This window comes from Neolamprologus multifasciatus, chromosome 9, assembly GCF_963576455.1.
Source record: "Neolamprologus multifasciatus chromosome 9, fNeoMul1.2, whole genome shotgun sequence".
NCBI classification, from domain to species: domain Eukaryota; kingdom Metazoa; phylum Chordata; class Actinopteri; order Cichliformes; family Cichlidae; genus Neolamprologus; species Neolamprologus multifasciatus.
In genome coordinates, this window is record NC_140447.1 from 33141526 (window position 1) to 33164025 (window position 22500).

Here is a 22500-nt window from a genome sequence, read left to right on the forward strand (position 1 = left end):
CAGTTTTCAGTTGGTAATAAAAACGGCCCTTCAGTTCAAGCTTGTTGCAAAGAACTGATATAAATGATAAAACAGTTACAAACTGCTGAATAATTGATGTTCATAAAAAATGAGCTCATTCCAAAGCTACCAAACACTGAGGATGAAACAGGTAAACCTCCATCTTCTCGGAGCAGCCCTCCACTCCACCAACGTCACAACGCTGCAGCTGTTTGAGGCCTGAAACTGAACATGTGTTTAGAGGACTTGTTGTCAAAGGAGCTTGCAAAGAAAAGCGTCTGGACTTCTTTAAGTTACTTGAAGACGTTTCACCTTCATCCGAGAAGCTTCTTCAGTTCTAAGGTCAAATGGTGGAGAGTCCCAGATATAAACCTAGTGGGAGTTTCCCCCCACAGAGGGACAAAAGGACCCCCTGATGATCCTCTAATCGCCTGAGCCAAGGTGTGAAACTGGGTGTGGGTCCCAATCAGCCAGAGTTTCAGGTGAGCTCATTGTGAAACCTGGCCCCACCTTATCATGTGATTTCCTGAGGTCAGATGTCCCAGGATGTGAGTGGGCGTTAAGGCGTCTGGGGAGGGAACTCAAAACTGGATTATAGATGGCAGAGAGTTGGTGTCGTAAACCACCGCCTCTGTTCAAAGATGGTCGCTCACAGTGTGACAGTTTGCATGTGACAAATAAAATTTGAATTCGAATTTGAATTTGCGTGTGTAGTTTCCTGCTGAGGTGGATAAACATGATGCTATGCCGTCCGACAGGTCTGCTGTGATTTCCACAGAAAGACCTCCCCCAGTGTCAGGTTACGCTCACTTCTTTGGAAGCTGAAATGAAAGTTCAGAGACAAACTCAGTGTGAACACATCACAGCTCCTCACAACTGGCAGAGCAGCAGCCCTGAAGCCCGTCTGACAGGCAGCAGCGAGTGGAAGCTCCTTTCTCTGTCATCGCTCCGAGCTGAAAGGTGAGTGTGTCTGCCGTTTCTACCTGAAGCTCCTCGTCAGCTTCAGGGTCGGCTGGGAGATTCTGGCTTAGCCTTTGAGGGCGAGCGCCACAGAAGGTTTCTGTTAAGAGAAAAACTCAGGAAAGCAAAGAATCACAGGCCCAGAGTTAATTCATGTACATGGACTATTCCTGTGCACGATCTGTCAACTACAGAGTTGGTGCAGGAATGCACGCCAGGTATCTGCTTAGACTTTATTATATACTGTCTTACTCACGTAACACTCATGGGTGGAGTACAAGTTAGGAAAAAACAACTTCTTATCTGGTGATTGCATACGAGGCTGCACAGGATGCAGCCTTGCAAGACAAAGATGGACAAGTTGATTAACGATCTTGTAGTTAAAACAATACATGTGGGTGTTGTCTAAACTTGAGCAACTTCCTCATGTGGTCACTCTGTTCCAGTTAAAGAAATGCTGACATGCTATGTACAGGCATTTCTGTGAAATTCAAATAAGCTAAACATAAGCAATTATAAAAGTAAAATCTTTTAACAGTTTCCTTCTTGCGAGCCTGACGTCTGCTCTCGCTGGTGTTGATTAAAAGCAGCTGGAGGCCATCTTTGTAAACCTGCTGAGAACATCTGCGGGGTTTGCTCCTTCTTTCACACTTCATCATCAGCCAGCTGTGTGTGATCGCTTCGTCTTTAATCTGAGATCAGGTTCAAACCAGTTTGAGCTGCAGTGACAGGAAACAGCTGAGGGCGGGGCATGCTGACATTCCTGACTCCTGATTAGTGTTGGGAGTGCTGCTTCTGCGTTTTGTTTGTTTTGTGCAGGCCGAGTGAACGAGAACAGCCTGTGAAAGATAAGTCGTGTGCGAGTTGAGGCACCTTTAGGCTCCGCCTTGCTGGCGTCTGCTTTTTGAAGATCTCTGTGAGTTTGGGACTGACGGCCGTGGACGGGATTTAAAGTTCCCTCCATCCATCCTGTATCCCAGCTGACCCACAGCCGAACTGGGTGATGATCCTGACCAGTTTAAAGAACATGCAAACTGACCACACAGAACACGTTGCCATCACTTAATACAGACACAGGTCGTGTCCAAATTCATGGGCTGCTTCCTCCTGAGGCCGCATTTGTAGACCGATTACGTCACAGCGACGCGCCGAAGGCTGTCCAAATTCGTAGACTCCTCCGAATGCAGTCGACAAATGCGTCCTCCTTTTCCCCGAATTTGAAGGACGGGTCAGGTGTGTCCTTCGTGGCCCACCGTATACCAGAATTCATAGCGTGGCCCAGCCAAACTCCAGTTTCCAACAATGGCGGCCGCTACTAAGTTTTAAAATTACTCTTATTATTCTTTCTGGGTCACAAAATAAACTTTTAACATATATTAAGGCGAGAAAGTAGCTGTGTAAACATCAAATATCTGCTCGGTTTATCAAGATATCGCATATTTGCAAAAGTGCTTCGACGTTTTCGGAGACATCTGCTACCCACCAGCTCGACAGCTCGCCGGGAGCTCGAGGGTCACTGATGCCGCCGAGAACGTCACAACTCCCGGCACATCATGTTCAGATCACTGCGGAGTTTCGCTACTCAGGTTAAACGTAATATATAAGTCTCTTAGACAACCTAAAAATGTTATTGTTGGGCTTTTTTCAGTGTTTTATTTGTTCGTGAGTAAATCGGTTTGGCTGAGATTAAAGTTATTAGATTAGATAAAATAAAACTTTATTAATCCCCCGAGTGGGTTCCTCCTTGGTTTCCACACAGCTGACTAAACGTCAAACAGAAAACTGATTAAACAGAAGTGTGAGACGGTCGAGAGTTTAATCCAGTGTCCTGTTATATTTTAGATAGCAAGGAGCAGACGGCCGAGTTTATTCAACTCCACCGAGACAGCGGTGACACAGATCTGAAGGCTCGACCGTCCAATTTCACAGCCGTTTACTTCCTACCCGACCTTCTGAGGACCCGGCCCACGTAGACCGCGAAGGCCGGGTCTTCAGGAGGACGCAGCCCATGAATTTGGACACGACCTTTGTATGAACCCATGTTGTTCGTGCAGCAACAGGAAGTAGTTTTTATTGCAGAGTTCAGAGAGGTCATGGTTGAATATTTGTGTTCGTTTGGGGAGGCCGTTTGCTCCTCCCCTTTCACAAAGCATGCTGCAGTGTGTCCTCTGCTAAAGGAGGTAATAAAGGAAGCACTGAAGTGCCTTTAGTCCATAACATGTGGAGAATTCAGACAGCGCTGATGAGGGCAGGTACTTCCAGGTCACGCCTCCTTCCTGAACTAAACCCCGCCTCTTTCCGTGCCTCTGTCATAGTCGTCCATGTGTTTGTGGTGCACTGATTTATTACTGGAGATGTTTGTAACACTGACTGTTTCACGTCGGCGCTCTCATGGCGCTCTCACGGCGCTCATTACCCATGATGCATCAGTCTGATCAGTGTTTTCTGATGCTAGCAGGAAGCCGAGATGAAGGTGCTGGACCTCGTCAACATCCTGGACGACATAACGGATGAGGACTTCAAGGACTTCAAGTGGAACCTGAAGAACGAGCGGTTTAGAGACATCGAGCCCATCAAAGTGAACCAGCTGTCAAAGGCGGAGAGGCGCGACGCCGTGGATCTGATGGTGCAGAAGTATCACATGGACGGAGCCGTGCAGGTGATGGAGAGCATCTTTAAGAAGATCAACAGGAACGACCTGGCGAAGAAGCTGCGAAAGGTCATGGGTCAACCTGCAGGTCAGTGAGGCTGTGGGCAGGCGTGGACTTCCTTTAACCTGTTTGAGCGTTGGACATTCAGGTGACATCATCAGGGTCAGAGGTCACACGCAGCGTCACGCTGTGACAGGACGTGCAAACAGGAAGTGTGTGCAGAGTGTCTCTCTCCCTTTTAAGGTGCATTCAGAGCAAACAGCTGATGGAAGGAGCCGCCCGAGTCGGAGCTGCTGGATTGATGTTCTCAGGAACGCCGAGGCTCCCGTGGTCGGAGGTCTTCGGCTTCACGCCGAGGCTCCCGTGGTCGGAGGTCTTGAGCTTCACGCCGAGGCTCCCGTGGTCGGAGGTCTTCGGCCTCACGCCGAGGCTCCCGTGGTCGGAGGTCTTTGGCCTCACTCTGACCTCGGCATTAATCCGTCCTCCTCTCTCTCACAGGTCTTCCAGGTCCCGATCTGCCAAAGACCGCCGCCGACTCCTCGGCAGAGCAGAAGCTGACGGCCGTTCGGTCTCAGTTTATCGACAGAGTGTCTGAACCTGTCCTGAGGAAGCTGCTGGATAAACTCCTGGAGCGCCGCATCATCATCGATGATGAAATGGATTTAGGCGGCGTGAGGAGCAGGGCGGATAAAGCCCGACAGGTGATCGATGGGGTGCGCGGAAAAGGATCCCAGGCCAGCTCGGCTCTGATCGCCGCTCTCTGCGAGGTGGATCCGTGCCTTTCACGGGAGCTGCAGCTGATGTGACGCACTGCCAGATGTTCAGCACTCACAGGAGAGCAAATTAGGAATCATCTGTAACACCCAGAAGCAGCTGATACAGTTCAATCCTCCAATCCACTTACAGAAACACGAGCGCGTTGTCTGTTTGGTTTTCACATCACAGGTTTTCACAGAGACGATTTTCTACGCGTCTTTATACAAACAAAGACGTTCAAACAGCAGAACATGTCAGAGCTTCAGCAGGTTTCAGGACTAACGTGTTCCAGAAACAAGGCTTTGAGTCAAACCTGAACAGGCGGCTCTGTGAAAACCTTCAGGGTGGATGGAAACCAAGATCTCTGACTTCCAGTCTGAGAACAAAACAATCAGGAAAATGACTTTATTTGTAGAATTTTCATTGGACACTGATGTTAACGAGAAATTTATTAGATTTTATGGAAACATTTTAGAGCTGATTAGAATAAAAGTCCAACAGAAACCAACAGATTAATGAGGATTTGGCTGTTTTCATGTTGTTGAAGTCAAACGTGTCAGAGAGCAGTTTCATGTTTCTTTCTGTAACTCTGATCAACGTGAAAATAAAAGATGAGTTTCCTGTCACTGTGTCTGCTTCAGTCTGTAAAGTAACCTTGAACATATTCAGTAACTGACAATCATTAGTGTGGGTCATTGTGGGTTTCCACAAATCGATTTGTTACGGGCAGGAAGCTCTAATCTGTCCATCTTCATCTGTACGGGGCGATCGTGGCTCAAGAGTTGTGTGTCCATCTTGTAATCGGAAGGTTGCCGATTCAAGCCTCTGCTCGGACAGTCTCGGTCGTTGTGTCCTTGGGCAAGACACTTCACCTACCGCCTACTGGTGATGGCCAGAGGGGCCGATGATATGGCAGCCTCGCTTCTGTCAGTCTGCCCCAGGGCAGCTGTGGCTACAACTGTAGCTGCCTCCACCTGTGTGTGAATGTGAGAGTGAATGAATAGTGGCATTGCAAAGCACTTTGATTCAGGGTCTGCACGCTTGAAGTACGCATTTTGAGTGCGATTACGTCACCGCCACGCGACGACGGCTGTCGTCGCGTGGCGGTGACGTAATCGCATGCATTTGAAGTGTACTTCAAATGCATACTCCACATGCGCCGTCAATTTCCCCAAATATCAAGCGTGGTCCAGTGCACGCTTCGTGGTCCCATACATCCCACAATTCATCCCGCGGCGGTGGGTGTGGATAATTTTGATGCAAAATACGGCAGAAGGGAGCGGCCGAAGAGTGAACTGTCAAAAGTAGGTACTGAATATGACGTCACTTATTCATGTGCGAATGTTTAATAACGAAGAACATTAAAACATTGCTGTTGGCCACATGTCGGCAAAGTTATGTGACATTAGTGATGTTTGTACTTCCAGCATTGACTGGGTTTTAAAGCCTTTACTCCTATATCTATCTATATGTAGATATGTAGATAGAGAATATTGGCCATATTATATTTACACTACCACAGTGAGATGATTTTAGTCTCATGAACAACATCAGCCAGTGTGCGTACTTCAAGCGTGCAGACCCTGAATTGGGACACAGCCGGTGAGGAGCCAATTTAGCCATTTAAATCAGCTGTGTTGGTTCAAGGACATCTAACACCTGCAGGGACACCGGCCCTCGAGGCCTGGAGTTGCCCACCCCTGACTTACACTGTCAGCTCAGCAGGGTGCTGCTGTTAAAACATAACCAGTGTATTTCTGTCTCAGCTGATTAAACACTGTTGTAATTCCCAGTCTGGCCTGATGGTGGCAGTGTTGTCTCAAAGATACAGCTCTGATCAAGATGAACCTGTAGATGATAATGAGGAGTTAGTCCTGCTCAGTGGATCTTCTGCAGTTTCATCATCCATGAAAACTCTCATCACCTTCAGTGGGAATCACCTGGATGCTGCCAGGCAGCCCATCTCACAGGTGTGACTGCCTCTGTGAGGCCTCTGGTTTCATACAGTGAACTTCAGGTGAGACCTCCGGTCCATCTGTGATGATGTTAGATTACATCTGTGCTCAAAGCTTCACTGTTAGCCAGAGTCAGACCGACAACCATCAGAAGGTGATTCGTGCTGCAGCGCTCGGTGGCCAGCACATTGTACCAAGACCATAAATGGTCACGTGGGTTTGCTCCTAAGCAGCTGTGAGAGATGCTGCAGCTGTGAGTGCTTAGGTCAGCTGATCAGCAGCTGTTCCAGAGGTTTGGGCACCTCCTCCTACCACTCAGGTTGTCTGCCTCGCTAACGGCTCTTTCTCAGTTTAGTTTTCATTTGTCAGCCGTGTGATTCTGTCAGCAGGTTGTTTCTCATCATGTCCTGTCTCTACTTTGTACAAACTCTGGTGGAAAACACGAGGCTGGGGAACAGGAATGTCACGGTCCGCAGTCCTCGCCGGGTGATCTGCCATGGTCGTGTGTTCTGATGGTCCATGTTTCCTCGTGTGTGTGTGTGTGTGTGTGTGTGTGTGTGTGTGTGTGTGTGTGTTTTGGTGTTCTGGTTTCTCTGTGAGTCCAGGCCCGGACAGTGGTGTCCCTGCCATGGGGATTCGCTTCACCTGAAGCCTAATCACACACCTGCAGCTGTTCAGCCTCACCTCCGGAGCTTCTTAGCAGCGTGGCTGAGCTCCGTCGACGCTGGGTCGCTGTGACAGAATCGTCAGTTTGCTCTGAAAACTAAGTCTTACAAAGTGTTTGTGTGGTCGCTGGTGGGAATCCTAACGACTGCTTCTATGGTTTCCTGCAGGATTACGGAGACGAGGGAACTGAGTGAGCGCACTGTAGATACTGAGCAAGGGGAGTGAAACATGGACCACCGTCACAACAGGAAGACGCTGCACAGGTGTCAGGGACATACATCCTCACCTGGAGCACGCTCAGAAGACTTTCTGCACTATAAACAAACACACTGTTTTCATTCTAAGAGTCCTGTGTTTGGGTCCTGCATCCACATATCTGACAGGGAAAGTCCTCCAAAGGTCTTCAGTTCATCAGGAATCAGAGCACCTTCATCCGGAAAACAACTCGAGCTTCGAGCCGGACCACTTGTTTCAGTTTGATTCTGAATTCAAAACAATTCAAACAGATTCATCAACATTTACATTCTCAGTGTAACTGAACATTATCGACCACAAAAACATGGATGTCCTCACTTCTCCTGAGAGGCCTCGGCTCCACAGCTCAGACCAAGACGGCCGGAACATCCCGGACCTGAAGTTCAGACTTCCACATCAAAGGAAAACTTTTCTAAAGCTCAAAGCGCTGCTCTGTTTTATGAACGAAGCTCTTGGAGTGAAACGAGCTGCGGAAACAAAGCCTCCAACAGACGAATCTGCACTCAGCCTTATTTAAACAGCCTCAACAATGTAAGGTTGACCTACAATAATACATACAGAGAAAAACCCAACAATCATATGACCCCCTATGAGCAGCACTTTGGCGACAGTGGGAAGGAAAAACTCCCTTTTAACAGGAAGAAACCTCCAGCAGAACCAGGCTCAGGGAGGGGCGGGGCCATCTGCTGTGATTGGTTGGGGTGAGAGAAGGAAGACAGGATAAAAACACCCAGTGCATCATGGGAATCCCCCAGCAGCCTACACCTATTACAGAGAGGCGTATCAACACATAGTGAGTGAGCTCTGTTATATTTTTTAACAGTTTGAACACTGAGTTTTGGTTTTCACTTCTGTTTACTTCATGGTAATAAAAACTCTCAGACTACATTTAATACAACAATGATTTAATAAGCAGTTTGTTTAAGTAGAACCTTTACTTTGAAAGGCAGAGCAAACAGGAAATGAACATGGGTCTCTGTTTCACACAGTCTGAGGCTCAGCACATCCTTATAGACGGTTTCAGCATTTCTGCTACATTTAAATCTTTTTACATGGTTCCTCAGTTTCTTCAAAGCTTTGGCTCCTCCTCCTCGTCACCATCATCATCATCCTCACTGGTGCTAACATAAGCACCAAACTGCGTCACAAACCAGATCAGATATTCATCAGCTTCGATGTTGGTCGAGCTGGATCTCAGTCACCTGATCTGAAGCTGATCCAATCAGGCGCTGCCGTTGGCTCACAGTCCTGCTGGAGCTTCTTCTGGTGCTGTGCAGCTGTTAGTGCCTCTGACAGCTGCTGGCTTCCTGTCCGTTCACTGGGCTGTTCCTGTGAATCCTCCTTAAATGCTTTGCTTCATCATTTCAGGCCAGCTTGGTCTGATGCAGGTCCAGGATGTCTTTTGCTCAGATTAACATAAAGGCTGGAAGCAAACTTCCAGGATAAAAAAGTGAGAGAATGCCTTATTTACAGTCAGCTGGAGGTCGGTCTTCCCGGGAGTCCTTTGGCTGAATGTTATTGTGACCATGAGAAACTCAAAGTTTAAACAGCCAACAAAGCCTTAAAAGTAACACTCAGAGAATTTTGGTGGTGAAATTTACGTCCCCATAAAAACCCACCCACACAAAGTCAGTGTCCTTCAGAGTCTCAGTGTGGAGCACAGCAGCAGCTGGTGGACACCACAGGAACTGCAGCTCCATGGCTGGACCAGATAACACCTCCCATCAGTTTTGTTTCTGGCTGAATAGAAATCCCAGTATGACCCCAACTGCTCCCAGTATGACCAGTCCACACACTGTCCTCAGGGACCAGAAGCTGTCGGTGGGTCTGGACTCATACAGCTCCACAAAAGCATCCTGGGAAAAAAGACAAACAGGAAACGCGTCATTTGTCGTATTTGTTTTTTGACAGATCAGTGTGTACTTTCATTCAGCTTTATTTACACAGCCTCAGTAACACATGCAGACAGAAACCAGCAGCTGATCACTCAGTGACAATCAGCCCGACGTTTGATCATGTGATCAGTCTGCCATGACTCGTGTAGGCAAGCTGGTCACTGTGGACATCAACGCTCTCCAACATCAGCGTCACATGACTCAGACCTGTAGACACACACGCAAACAAACACACACGCCAACACACAAACACACACACATACAAACACACACACACGCAAACACACACACAAACACACAAAGACACAAAGCCGGTGCTGCTGCTTCATATTGTGTGCAAGCAGTCGAGTGTTAACGAGGGAGTGTTGGGTTATTCCCCTGCATGCTGTGTGTGTGTGTGTGTGTGTGTGTGTGTGTGTGTGTGTGATATGAAGATTAGGGGAGAACCCTCCTGTGAAGCACTTCCTGTAGCTGCACTCGGGCCTCCAGCTGAGCTGCTGACAAACACCAGCGGCCTTCAGCCTGACAGGAAGCTGACCGCCGCCTTTAAAGAAGCTTCACACCACAGAAGAAGAACACATGCACAGGCTGGATGATTGACAGCTCACCTTTACCCTGACATCCTGTCCAATGGGCTGAAGCAGCTCCAGACTCAGTGGACTCAGTGAGAGTCCAGGTTAAAAGCGTTCAGTGTCAGACGTTTATACTGAAATGTAATTTAAAGATTGACTGTAACTGTACACAGGTGTTTGGAGGCAGCAGAGGAGACCTCAGACATCTGCCTCCCACCTCCAACTTCCCAAACCAGGTGTGCCCCAGTCCTCCTCTCCTCTGCATACCTGAAACACCTGAAGGCGTCCACAAGGCGTCCTGCTCAGGTGCCGGCTTCTTTCTCCTCAGAGTCTGGAGCTCCGCCTTCTTGGTCGCTCTGTTAGTACAGTAACCTCACAGCAGCCATGTTATCGGTCACATGATGTTAAATAAAAATGCTCCAGCAGCACAAACACGGTGCAGAGGTCCAGCTCAGGTGAAGCTAGCAGACAGCTAGCACCGTCCACCTGTCAGTCACAGAGGCCACGCCCCTAATCACTCAAAGCCTTAATAGAGTTTAAAGAGGGGACAGTCTGTGTACGAGGCTGTAACCACATTTATTTGAACACGGAGTCTGAGGGACTGACTCACTGCTGCCTCTGCTGGACGTCGGAGGAGTTGCAGGCTTTGCAGCGTTCGCTTATTTCTTCAGGCCTGCAGGCCGATGAGGGCCAACACCAGTCCTCAGCATGAAGTCAGCGGGACTCTGGCGAAGAAGTGAGCAGTCCGGCTTCGGCCTGATTCCCACCCCGCTGGCATGATGAGTCACATGTGGGGGCGGGGTTTACCTGCACAGACACCTGGGAGTTATTTGACCCTGAAGTCTGAGCTCGATAAAGCCTTCAGAGATCAGATGTTAGTGAGATGACTCGACTGCTTCAGTCAGTACTGTCCTCAGAGCACGGCTCACACAGCTGCAGGAAGGCCAGGCGTGATGGGCTGACCCCGTGTTTCACATTCGGGTGCTCTCAGGGCTCGAAACAGCCGCCATCCTCCAACAAGACAACATCAGAGAGAGAAACCACCGCGCTGCGCTGAGCGCCACGATGGAAAGTTTGACTGCAGAATTCTGAGAAAGCAGCGCAGCTCACCACTGCCTGTGTTCTTAGAGCTCTCTGCACACACACACACATAGGTGTGTGTGTGTGTGTGTGTGTGTGTGTGCTCCTTGCTGTGAGCAGGTTCTGAAGAAACGGTGTGTCAGCTGACCTGAAGCCTGAGGCGGAAACTCAACCACACTGATTACCTGGAAAGATATTTCTGGGTAATACCACACACACACACACACACACACACACACACACACACACACACACAGCCTGTGTTATCAGGCAGTAGATATAACTGAAGGAAACCACAGCGACAGGAGAGAATATAATTAGAAAGTGAACTGTTCGGGCCTCACGCTCTCTGCACCAGACTCCATTTTATTTTCGAGCGATTTTCAGGAGCTTTATGACCACACACACACGCCACATACTGAAAACTTGCAGCATGGAAACCACACAAACCCATGGAACAGGCCTGCTGGTGGTGTGCAGTTTACTGATGAAGGACCACAAGGTGAAGATGATGATGGAGCCAGTAATTAGTAGGGTGTTAGCAGATTGTTGGCTGGGAACTAGTGGGCCTTTAGTGGGTCATAGCGGGGTGTTAGCAGGGCGTTAGCAGGGCATTAGCGGGCGCTAGCGAGTAATTAGTAGGGTGTTAGCAGATTGTTGGCTGGGAGCTAGTGGGCCTTTAGTGGGTCATAGCGGGGTGTTAGCAGGGCGTTAGCAGGGCATTAGCGGGCGCTAGCGAGTAATTAGTAGGGTGTTAGCAGATTGTTGGCTGGGAGCTAGTGGGCCTTTAGTGGGTCATAGCGGGGTGTTAGCAGGGCGTTAGCAGGGCATTAGCGGGCGCTAGCGAGTAATTAGTAGGGTGTTAGCAGATTGTTGGCTGGGAGCTAGTGGGCCTTTAGTGGGTCATAGCGGGGTGTTAGCAGGGCGTTAGCAGGGCATTAGCGGGCGCTAGCGAGTAATTAGTAGGGTGTTAGCAGATTGTTGGCTGGGAGCTAGTGGGCCTTTAGTGGGTCATAGCGGGGTGTTAGCAGGGCATTAGCGGGCGCTAGCGAGTAATTAGTAGGGTGTTAGCAGGTTGTTGGCGGATGATTAGCACGGCGTTAACAGTGCATTAGTGGGTCATTAGTGGGCGTTAGCGAGTAATTAGCGAGGTGTTAGGAGGGTATTAGCAGATCATTAGCAGGGCCTTAGTGGATCGTTAGAGGTCATTAGCGGGGTTAGCAGGGCGTTAGCGGGCCTCAGATGCTCCGTCACAAAATCACTGCCTGTCTCAAACCCAGGCTGTGCTCACAGACACGCCCCGTCCTGATGAGGTCACAGGGCCTTTCTTCTAGTCCTTATCAGGAGCAACTCCGGGCCTCCCTCTGTAGGAGCACCACTTCTTGCTTCTCCAGGTTGACGAGGCACTCCCGGCGCGTCCTGGATTTCCCTGGGGCTTCCTCCTCTCACACCTCACTGAGGAGGCGTGCTGCTCAGAGGCTCGTTTGCTGGGTTTCAGTTCTCCTGACTGATGTTTGGATGAATGAATGATTCAGGAGCTCTGAGTGATGCAGCGACCTCCTGGAGGTTTGGAGCAGAGCTGAGAGCGCAGCTCCCTCTGCAGGAGGGAGACGCTCACTGCTCATTTCAACTTTCTCAGGTCACATGAGGATTTCAAACATGTGATAAACATATGATGAATCTGACAGTCATCTCCATGACAACCAAAGCTGAACCTTCAGTTTGTACATGCTGAGATACGCAACAAATCATCAGCCTGCAGAGACAAGATGTGTGTGTGTGTGTGTGTGTGTGTGTGTGCCTGCAGAGACAAGATGTGTGTGTGTGTGTGTGTGTGTGTGTGTGTGTCAGTTTCAGTAACGGTTTTATCATCACACACACACAGTCATGTTTTTATATCCTTGTGGGGACATCTTATTGACATAATGCTTTCCCCAGCTGCTTGCCCTACCCACCTGAAATGAACTCTAACCCTGAGCCTAGACCTGAGCCTGAGCTTAACTGTAGCTCTGACACTAAAACCACACTTTGAGTCTCAAAAATGTCTTCAAACTCGTGAGGATGGGCTGTTGGTCCCCACAGGTATAGTGCATGCCAATTTACTGTCCCCACCAAGATGTCTAAACATGTACACACACACAGAGTATTTTGGTTTGATTGCAAATTATATGCAAAGTGTAGAAAATCCCTAAAACTCTGTGGCCTCTGTGTGTGTGTGTGTGTGTGTTTGAAGGGTGAGGTCAGGACCAGGTTTAGGGACCTCACAAACACCCCCATGTTCAGTGCTCATACACTCTCTGTGGCTCTGATATTGTCTGATTGATCTGATTCGTCGGACCTCCTGGTACGTTTGCAGCGATCTCCTCCGCTCTCTCACTCCTGCTGGTTCACCTCCTTCAAACATATCTGCGACTCCCTGAAGCACCAGAGCGTGCTCAGTCGATCCTGAACTCTGTCCTGGACTTCCTTCAACCACAGCCAGACCACCGTTAGCTTACATGAACTTCTTCAAGTACACTTGAACCTCATTAAACATTAAAAACTCTCAAGCACCTTTTCAGAACCCCCGAAAAAGCAGAAGAACCAAAACCACCTCATCAACTGATGAGAAACAAGGAGTCCTGGAATTCCAGGAAAATTCTGGGGCTCTCAGCTGGAAGACAAGAGAGGAGGAGATGAGGAAACAGGAATGGAAGGATGCATGAGGAAGGACACAGCCAAGCAGGAAAGTCAACCACAAGGAAACAGAGAAAGGTTACAGCAAAGGAGACAAGGAAACATCAGAGGAGATAAGGACTCGGAGGGAAATCGTGCTCCTACCCATCCTCCGTTGTCATGGATCCATCTCCGGAGCGACGGCGAGTCCAGACTCTCCTCCATCCAGCTGGCGATATCGTCCATCTGACCTTCGTCGCCCGACTTGGCGGCCGCGGCACTCAGAGCTCCGCCCAGCTCCATCATGGCGACGATGCGTCCCCAGTTCACGCCGTCCCTGAACAGCTCCTCTCTGATAGCCGTCAGGTGGCGCCGGCGTGCAGCGCCACCGCCGTTCCCACGCATTCGCAGCACCGTCACCTGCGCAGACAGCTCGTCGCCGTAAAGTCGCTCCAACTCGTCGCAGGCGCTCCGCAGCACGGCCTGCAGGCAGGGTGGGGCCACAGGAGGGTCTAGGAGGAGATGATGATGCCATTACTCTGCGACATGTTTGAGGAAGCGGGTAACTAAGTGGACGTCTCCTCACCTGGACGCGGGGCTCTCTCGTCATTGGCCCGGCGCTGAGGCCAAGCCACGCCCCTGCCGAGCAGCTTGTAGCGCAGGAAGTCCTCCACCAGGTCCCGGCTGCTGTAGGCGGCGGCCATCGCCCCCTGCTGGCTCACCACCAGCACGTCATCCTCCTCAGCCAATGAGAACGCCTTTTGCAGTTGACAGTCACGTGCTGCAACTCCTCACACAAGTATCGATCGCTGATCAGCTGTGCTGTGACGTCAGCGCTTCAGACTCCGCCCACAGCGAAGACGGTCCGAGGATCGGGTTCAGACCGGTTCAGGCTCCGCGCGGTGATCCGTTACCGGCGGGCGGAGGTGCGCGCGCAGCCGCGGGGCGCGCCGCGAGGACGCGCTCCGAACACATTCAGCGTGATGGCGGCGCGACGGCGCGCGCTGCTTCTGATCAATAACCGATAATCAGTCCGCTCCCTTCACGATGCACGTGCTGCTCACACTCACGCGCAAACAGCGGGCACGCCCCTCCGGGATTCCCCCGCAGCTCCGTGAGGAGGAGGAGCTCTGCTCCGCGAGCGCGCACTTCCTCATCCTACGTCACTCGCATCTGCAGCTCCTCGCGCGTGGGTGCGAGCGTGCACGTGTAAAAATGATCGTTTGTAAGTGAAACGTGACGTAAGAGCAACAAAAGCCGACTTTTCCAACACGCGACGTGTTTGTGACGATGATGAGAAACGTCAGTCTGAGCAGTGGCGGTCATAGCCTGTTTGGCGCCCTGGGCGAACACTCCCTCTGGCGCCCCCCCCCCCCCCACCTACACACACACACACACACACACATATATGTGTGTGTGTACATTAACATAAAACTTGTTGGAACCACACTGAGTTTCACCAGAGAAGCACACACACACATGAAGACAGAGAGTATGCTTACTATGCAAACAGCTACCAAACAGCCATCATAATTCGCCACACAATGAGAACAGGACAAATCAAGAATTGACAATGACTAATTAATATTGTGCTGAACACACGCTCTTTTCTGGAATATTCTCACTAATTTTCTTGATATTTCTTTATCATCACCTCTGTTAGTCCTTGATATTTATAACAGTGATCTGCATATATTAGTGCTGTTTCTTAAATGTGTAAAATCTGTAACATAATGTGTTGTTTGGAGTTTAGTCTGTTACTGTTGCTATTTTTACCATTTCTTCTTGGAGCAACTGTAACGCACATAATTTCCTTAGGGATTAATAAAGTATTCTGATTGGTTCAGGATGACCTGCCATTATCCAATCACACATCTGCTTACCTGTATCTGTTGCTCGTTTCTCCTCCTCTTCTTTTCTCTTTTTTCTAAACTGAGCACCTGATGGCTTTGAACTTTTCTTGTCCATCTTCCATTGGTTTTAATTTTGCACTCCAGTATAAACACAAATCCCTCAACCCGAGGATCACCACAACATAACCTAACAGACCTACACCTTAGTTCACAGATTCACTTTGTCTAGGGTGCATTTCTGGGATTTCCCACAACCAGGATTCAAATCATGAATACATGATGGGCTTGGATTTACATCATTATGAATGAAATGTGCTCTATTTGGAAGCAGCAGGCCCCTCCCCTTTCGACGGGTTGTGTGTGAGACTTTAAATCATCAAACTGTAAATTATAAATTTTAAATTGTTATTGATCCCTTTACTCCTGGTCCTAAAGTGTATATTTATTTTCTTACTCTTCTTATATTTATTGTTTGTTTACTTGCACTGCTGTACTGTATGTCGCAGAGATAACAATAAAGTTTACTTTGACTTAAGCAGCAATTACAACAATTAATTTTGTTTTATTTTGCGAGTTGGTTATTAGACGCTGCTCCAGCCAGCCAGAGAATCCCCCGCCGCCCCGCCCTCTCCTCCCTGTGCAGCAAGTAGCAGGTGCACCTCGCAAACGGAGGGCGCCCTTACTCCCAGCAAACCCAGTCGGTGCCTACGACATTCCCAATATGAGCTGGAGGTCCACATCATGTCTCAGGTGCTGTTCACCTGCAGAGAGTTTTTAGGACACTTGTTCTTCTGTCCAGTGTCCTCACATGTTTGAGGACTCACTGCTGAGCTGTGCAGGTTTTGTAACTGTGTTATCTTTGGCAGTTACACAGCTACAGAAATGTGTCTGTGTGCCTGCTGGGAACAAAGAGTCTTCAAATACAACTCACACCTGTGAGCTACGAGGACCGAACGTGAGTGTAAAAGCAGCCAGTGTCCAAAGAAGAGCTTCAGAAAGCTGGAGATCTGTTGCTCAAAAGCACTTTAAAAAGTAGGAGGAGGGCTAGCTGCTTAAATGATGGGTGGCCCAAGACTGTTGTACAGCACTGTGCCCACAGGGGGGGTCAGCCTGACTGCAGCAGCAGACTGAACACATGCAGGTTCGTTCTATCTATCTATCTATCTATCTATCTATCTATCTATCTATCTATCTGTCTGTCTGTCTGTCTGTCTGTCTGTCTGTGCGCTGAGTGTTTGCCGCCCCCTGCTGGACGTCCCGCCTCATCACACCGAGCGCGTCATTGTCGTCCATAAACTTTATTTAAAAGTTCAAAGTGCGCATTAGTTGACATTTTGGAAGCAGGATGAGCCAATCACAGCCTGCTCCTCCTCCTCTCTTTCATTCTCTGTGCTCTGAACAGCAGCGATCTCATTTACGCACATTACGTGAACGTAGCACAGACTCCGGTTACCGGAGCCGCGTCAGCTGTTTCTATTTTCTCCATCTCGCCCTCCGACCCGGAAGTGCTCGCGCACACACATATGCTCACGCACCCGCACGCAGAGCGGACGCGTTCCTCCCTCCATCACACGCCGGACTCCGCTTCGACCACCGACACCGACACCGAGCTCTGCGGGCCGGACCGAGCAGGACCGCGCCATGTCCCTGCAGCTGCCGCCGTGCGTGATAGACTGCGGGACCGGGTCAGGACACGCGCACACACACACACACATGCGCGCGCGCAGTGGCAGTACATGTGACGTCATGTGTTTTTGTGAACAGCATCATGTATGTGGATAAGATAGCCTTTATTAGTCCCACGCGTGGGGAATTAGTTTTGTTACAGCAGTGGACAGTGCAAAGTTGCACAGAAAAATTTGAGAAAAAACACTGGAGTAATATATCCATAAGCTACTGTGCACAATAGAATAGAATAAAATAAAATACTATATACAATCGAATAAAATAGAATACAAATGCTATATACAATATGAGTATAATACAACGATGCCAGAAAGAGTTTTGCACTTAGTCTTGTTGCACATGTGTGGATGTGTTTGATCAGTTGGAGTCTTTGTTGTGGAGTCTGACAGCAGTGGGGAGACCTGCGAAATCTCTCCGTCCCACACCGTGGGTGCTGCAGCCACTGAAGGAGCTGCTCAGTGCTGTCAGAGTCTCCTGCATGGTGGGAGATGTTGTCCAACAGGGACGACAGCTTAGCCACTGTTCTCCTGTCACTCACCACCTCACTGGGTCCAGAGTAGAGCAGGGCGATATGGCCAAAAATATTTATCACGATATACATTTGAAAATTTGCGATAACGATATAACTGACACGACAAAATACTTTACAACTCCACAACTTTATTAGTGCAAAAACCCATCAATGTATTTTCACTTAAACAAGCAGCTGTTTTATCTGCATTAAAGTTATATAAAAGTTTAACAGTGCAAATTCCTGTCTGACAGTTTAACCAAAAGGCATTTCCAGTGGAAACTGGCCGACATATCCTCAGCATAACCATGTATAATATCCACAAAACTTAAAAAGAGGTTAAACACACACAATATGGTAACATTATGTTGAAGCACAGTACGTATCACTCCGCGAGGCTCCGCCTACGATAGCCGTGATGCTCCGACAATCCATCAAGCGGTGCGGCTTCGTAGCTTAGCAACGTCATACTGAAACATTTGAAAGATTTTCGAGCGCCGTGTACATAAAATTGTTTCGAGGTCAGTAAACACAACCAGAGTTCATATATAAGGCACACGGGATTATAAGGGGCTCTGTCGACTTTCAGAAAAATCAAAGGATTGATTTTAAGTGCGCCGTATTTTCCAACAACACGGTAATAACGACGGCCCGCTAGCATGCGCTACCAAAAATAGTGCAAACAGTGCAAAAACGGTATGATATGGCCCAGCCCTAGTCCAGAGGGCATCCTAGAACAGAGCTGGCCTGTTCAGTCTCTTCCTGCCCCCGGCAGAGATGCTGCTGCCCCAGCAGACCACACCTTAAAAGATGGCTGAGGCCACCACAGAGTCATAGAAGGTCTTCAGGAGTGGGCCCTCCACTCCTAACGACCTGAGTCTCTGCAGCAGGTACAGCCTGCTCTGCCCTTTCCTGTAGAGGGCGTCTGAGTTATGAGTCCAGTTTGTTGTTCAGATGAACACCAAGGTACCTGTAGCTGCCCACAGCCTCGATGTCCATACCTTGGATGTTCAGTGGTTGCAGTGGAGGATGCTTGTGCCTGTGGAAGTCTACCACCAGCTCCTTGGTTTTACTGGTGTTGATCTGGAGGTAGTTCAGCTGGCACCAGTCCACAAAGTCCTGAGTCAGTCCTCTGTACTCCCTGTTGTCCCCATCAGTGATGAGGCCGACTATTGCAGAGTCATCAGAGAACATCTGCAGGAAGCACTGGGTGGAGTTGTGGGAGATCACTTCGATCTTCTTCTTCTATCCAGCTTGCTGTACCTTCCTTCCGCCTCACCACCATGGGAAGCAGAGCTTTCAGCTGCTCTGCTCCCAGGCTGTGGAGCTCTCTGCCCCCAGAAATAAGAAGCATTGGTTCTCTCCCAGTTTAAATCCCAACTCAAAACTCCAGGGTCTTCATCAGGGGGGATGTCAGAGCCACACACAGGAGGTTTTCCAGAGCTGTGGGACTCCCCCCAGCCTCAGGTTGAAGAGGTGCTCCATCACCCCACACAGTTGGTCCGCGCAGGACCTGATGACGCTTGAGCTGATGCCATCTGGACCCGCAGCTTTCCTGGCTTTAATCCTCCGGAGTGAGTGTGCGTGTTTGTGTGTGTGTGTTTGTGCGCGTTTGCGTGTGTTTACAGGGACAGTTTACAAAAATAAAAGCTGGCTCATGGAATCATCCATCAGCGGGTGGAGGTAAATGCGCTGTGATGATCAGGTGGTTGGGGCAGGTGAGGGGCTGTTCCACATGTTCATCCAGCTGCTGCTGCGGGAGCTGCTGGTTGGGTGGAGGTTCAGGTGAAGTGGTGGAGCAGTCTGTGTGCGATCTATTCTGGGCCACAGTGTGAATGTGGGACAGCTGCACACTGACCCCCCTCCCCCTGTGGGAGCCCGGCTGGCTGTTCAGAATCAGAGATCACGTGATCTCCTTCAGCCTCGACGTCGGTCCGTGCACCCGAGCCAAGGTGACATCGTGGGGTTGTTTAGAAATAGCTCACGGCTGCTGGCGTTTAAAGGGTGACACTGAGCTGACTGTCAGCCATGAACGCACGCATAACAGCCAAAAACACTCAGGTCCCAGATCAGTTTGGTCTGGCTTTGGAAAGGGATCCCAGGGTCCAGGGTCAGGTATTACAACTGATCCCAGGGTCCAGGGACAGGTATTAGAACTGATCCCAGGGTCAGGTATTGGAACGGATCCCAGGGTCCAGGGTCAGGTATTAGAACTGATCCCAGGGTCCAGGGTCAGGTATTAGAACTGAACCCAGGGTCAGGTATTACAACTGATCCCAGGGTCCAGGGACAGGTATTAGAACTGATCCCAGGGTCAGGTATTGGAACGGATCCCAGGGTCCAGGGTCAGGTATTAGAACTGATCCCAGGGTCAGGTATTACAACTGATCCCAGGGTCCAGGGACAGGTATTAGAACTGATCCCAGGGTCAGGTATTGGAACGGATCCCAGGGTCCAGGGTCAGGTATTAGAACTGATCCCAGGGTCAGGTATTGGAACTGATCCCAGGGTCCAGGGTCAGGTATTAGAACTGATCCCAGGGTCAAGGGTCAGGTATTAGAACTGATCCCAGGGTCAAGGGTCAGGTATTAGAACTGATCCCAGGGTCAGGTATTACAACTGATCCCAGGGTCCAGGGTCAGGTATTAGAACTGATCCCAGGGTCAGGTATTGGAACGGATCCCAGGGTCCAGGGTCAGGTATTAGAACTGATCCCAGGGTCAGGTATTGGAACTGATCCCAGGGTCCAGGGTCAGGTATTAGAACTGATCCCAGGGTCAGGTATTGGAACTGATCCCAGGGTCCAGGGTCAGGTATTAGAACTGATCCCAGGGTCAAGGGTCAGGTATTAGAACTGATCCCAGGGTCCAGGTTCAGGTATTAGAACTGATCCCAGGGTCAGGTATTGGAACGGATCCCAGGGTCCAGGGTCAGGTATTAGAACTGATCCCAGGGTCAGGTATTGGAACTGATCCCAGGGTCCAGGGTCAGGTATTAGAACTGATCCCAGGGTCCAGGGTCAGGTATTAGAACTGATCCCAGGGTCAGGTATTAGAACTGATCCCAGGGTCCAGGGTCAGGTATTAGAACTGATCCCAGGGTCCCGGGTCAGGTATTAGAACTGATCCCAGGGTCAGGTATTGGAACTGATCCCAGGGTCCAGGGTCAGGTATTGGAACTGATCCCAGGGTCAAGGGTCAGGTATTAGAACTGATCCCAGGGTCAAGGGTCAGGTATTAGAACTGATCCCAGGGTCAGGTATTACAACTGATCCCAGGGTCCAGGGTCAGGTATTAGAACTGATCCCAGGGTCAGGTATTGGAACGGATCCCAGGGTCCAGGGTCAGGTATTAGAACTGATCCCAGGGTCAGGTATTGGAACTGATCCCAGGGTCCAGGGTCAGGTATTAGAACTGATCCCAGGGTCAGGTATTGGAACTGATCCCAGGGTCCAGGGTCAGGTATTAGAACTGATCCCAGGGTCAAGGGTCAGGTATTAGAACTGATCCCAGGGTCCAGGTTCAGTTATTAGAACTGATCCCAGCGTCAGGTATTGGAACGGATCCCAGGGTCCAGGGTCAGGTATTAGAACTGATCCCAGGGTCAGGTATTGGAACTGATCCCAGGGTCCAGGTTCAGGTATTAGAACTGATCCCAGGGTCAGGTATTGGAACGGATCCCAGGGTCCAGGGTCAGGTATTAGAACTGATCCCAGGGTCAGGTATTGGAACTGATCCCAGGGTCCAGGGTCAGGTATTAGAACTGATCCCAGGGTCCAGGGTCAGGTATTAGAACTGATCCCAGGGTCAGGTATTAGAACTGATTCCAGGGTCCAGGGTCAGGTATTAGAACTGATCCCAGGGTCCCGGGTCAGGTATTAGAACTGATCCCAGGGTCAGGTATTGGAACGGATCCCAGGGTCCAGGGTCAGGTATTAGAACTGATCCCAGGGTCAGGTATTGGAACTGATCCCAGGGTCCAGGGTCAGGTATTAGAACTGATCCCAGGGTCAAGGGTCAGGTATTAGAACTGATCCCAGGGTCCAGGTTCAGGTATTAGAACTGATCCCAGGGTCAGGTATTGGAACGGATCCCAGGGTCCAGGGTCAGGTATTAGAACTGATCCCAGGGTCAGGTATTGGAACTGATCCCAGGGTCCAGGGTCAGGTATTAGAACTGATCCCAGGGTCCAGGGTCAGGTATTAGAACTGATCCCAGGGTCAGGTATTAGAACTGATCCCAGGGTCCAGGGTCAGGTATTAGAACTGATCCCAGGGTCCCGGGTCAGGTATTAGAACTGATCCCAGGGTCAGGTATTGGAACGGATCCCAGGGTCCAGGGTCAGGTATTAGAACTGATCCCAGGGTCAGGTATTGGAACTGATCCCAGGGTCCAGGTTCAGGTATTAGAACTGATCCCAGGGTCAGGTATTGGAACGGATCCCAGGGTCCAGGGTCAGGTATTAGAACTGATCCCAGGGTCAGGTATTGGAACTGATCCCAGGGTCCAGGGTCAGGTATTAGAACTGATCCCAGGGTCCAGGGTCAGGTATTAGAACTGATCCCAGGGTCAGGTATTAGAACTGATCCCAGGGTCCAGGGTCAGGTATTAGAACTGATCCCAGGGTCCAGGGTCAGGTATTGGAACTGATCCCAGGGTCCAGGGTCAGGTATTGGAACTGATCCCAGGGTCCAGGGTCAGGTATTGGAACTGATCCCAGGGTCCAGGGTCAGGTATTGGAACTGATCCCAGGGTCCAGGGTCAGGTATTGGATCTGATCCCAGGGTCAGGTATTAGAACTGATCCCAGGGTCCAGGGTCAGGTATTAGAACTGATCCAAGGGTCCAGGGTCAGGTTATAGAACTGATCCCAGGGTCCAGGGTCAGGTATTAGAACTGATCCCAGGGTCAGGTATTAGAACTGATCCCAGGGTCCAGGGTCAGGTATTAGAACTGATCCCAGGGTCCAGGGTCAGGTATTAGAACTGATCCAAGGGTCCAGGGTCA

The 22500-nt window shown here is 49.9% G+C and overlaps 3 protein-coding genes across 11 annotated transcripts in view; 2 read left to right on the forward strand and 1 right to left on the reverse strand.

Annotated features, from left to right (window-relative positions):
• Nucleotides 1–763: 763 nt before the first annotated feature.
• On the forward strand, nucleotides 764–4580 carry LOC146511970 (uncharacterized). Of its 2 annotated transcripts, none has more exons than XM_085171826.1 (3): nucleotides 764–960; nucleotides 3416–3698; nucleotides 4110–4580. In XM_085171826.1, the coding sequence occupies exons 2-3, from the start codon at nucleotides 3428–3430 to the stop codon at nucleotides 4415–4417; spliced, it is 579 nt and encodes a 192-aa protein (XP_085027952.1). In that variant the 5' UTR covers nucleotides 764–960; nucleotides 3416–3427; the 3' UTR covers nucleotides 4418–4580. The 2 variants fall into 2 exon arrangements, with proteins under 2 accessions (XP_085027952.1, XP_085027951.1); XM_085171825.1 differs by having other exon boundaries at nucleotides 766–960; nucleotides 3419–3698.
• Nucleotides 4581–8131: 3551 nt separating this feature from the next.
• Nucleotides 8132–15988, reverse strand: LOC146511971 (apoptosis regulator Bcl-2-like). Its single transcript, XM_085171821.1, has 3 exons — nucleotides 14032–15988; nucleotides 13611–13957; nucleotides 8132–9099 (listed from the first exon to the last, which is right to left on the reverse strand). Exons 1-3 carry the CDS (start codon nucleotides 14147–14149, stop codon nucleotides 8968–8970), a joined length of 597 nt encoding a protein of 198 aa, XP_085027947.1. The 5' UTR covers nucleotides 14150–15988; the 3' UTR covers nucleotides 8132–8967.
• A 729-nt stretch (nucleotides 15989–16717) lies between these two features.
• The window catches only part of LOC146511972 (actin-related protein 3B-like), a 14983-nt gene continuing 9200 nt past the window's right edge, over nucleotides 16718–22500 (forward strand). For 3 of the 8 annotated variants that reach the window (XR_014875923.1, XM_085171742.1, XM_085171748.1), the window contains exon 1: nucleotides 16990–19069. Coding sequence is in view for 4 of the 8 variants with exons in the window: in XM_085171742.1 (XP_085027868.1) it covers nucleotides 18655–19069 (415 nt within the window). In the remaining 4 variants the exon portion in view is untranslated. The other 5 variants (XM_085171745.1, XM_085171747.1, XM_085171746.1 and 2 more) reach the window with 5 other exon arrangements.

What these genes read in the sequence shown, in the direction of transcription:
- LOC146511970 (XM_085171826.1), top strand. Translation starts at nt 3,428, where the DNA reads ATGAAGGTGCTGGACCTCGTCAACATCCTGGACGACATAACGGATGAG. An exon ending in GGTCATGGGTCAACCTGCAG is followed by an intron (nt 3,699 to 4,109) that starts GTCAGTGAGGCT and finishes TCTCTCTCACAG; the next exon opens with GTCTTCCAGGTCCCGATCTG.
- LOC146511971 (XM_085171821.1), bottom strand. Translation starts at nt 14,149, where the DNA reads ATGGCCGCCGCCTACAGCAGCCGGGACCTGGTGGAGGACTTCCTGCGC. An exon ending in CGAGAGAGCCCCGCGTCCAG is followed by an intron (nt 13,958 to 14,031) that starts GTGAGGAGACGT and finishes ATCTCCTCCTAG; the next exon opens with ACCCTCCTGTGGCCCCACCC. An exon ending in TCCATGACAACGGAGGATGG is followed by an intron (nt 9,100 to 13,610) that starts GTAGGAGCACGA and finishes CTTTTTTCCCAG; the next exon opens with GATGCTTTTGTGGAGCTGTA.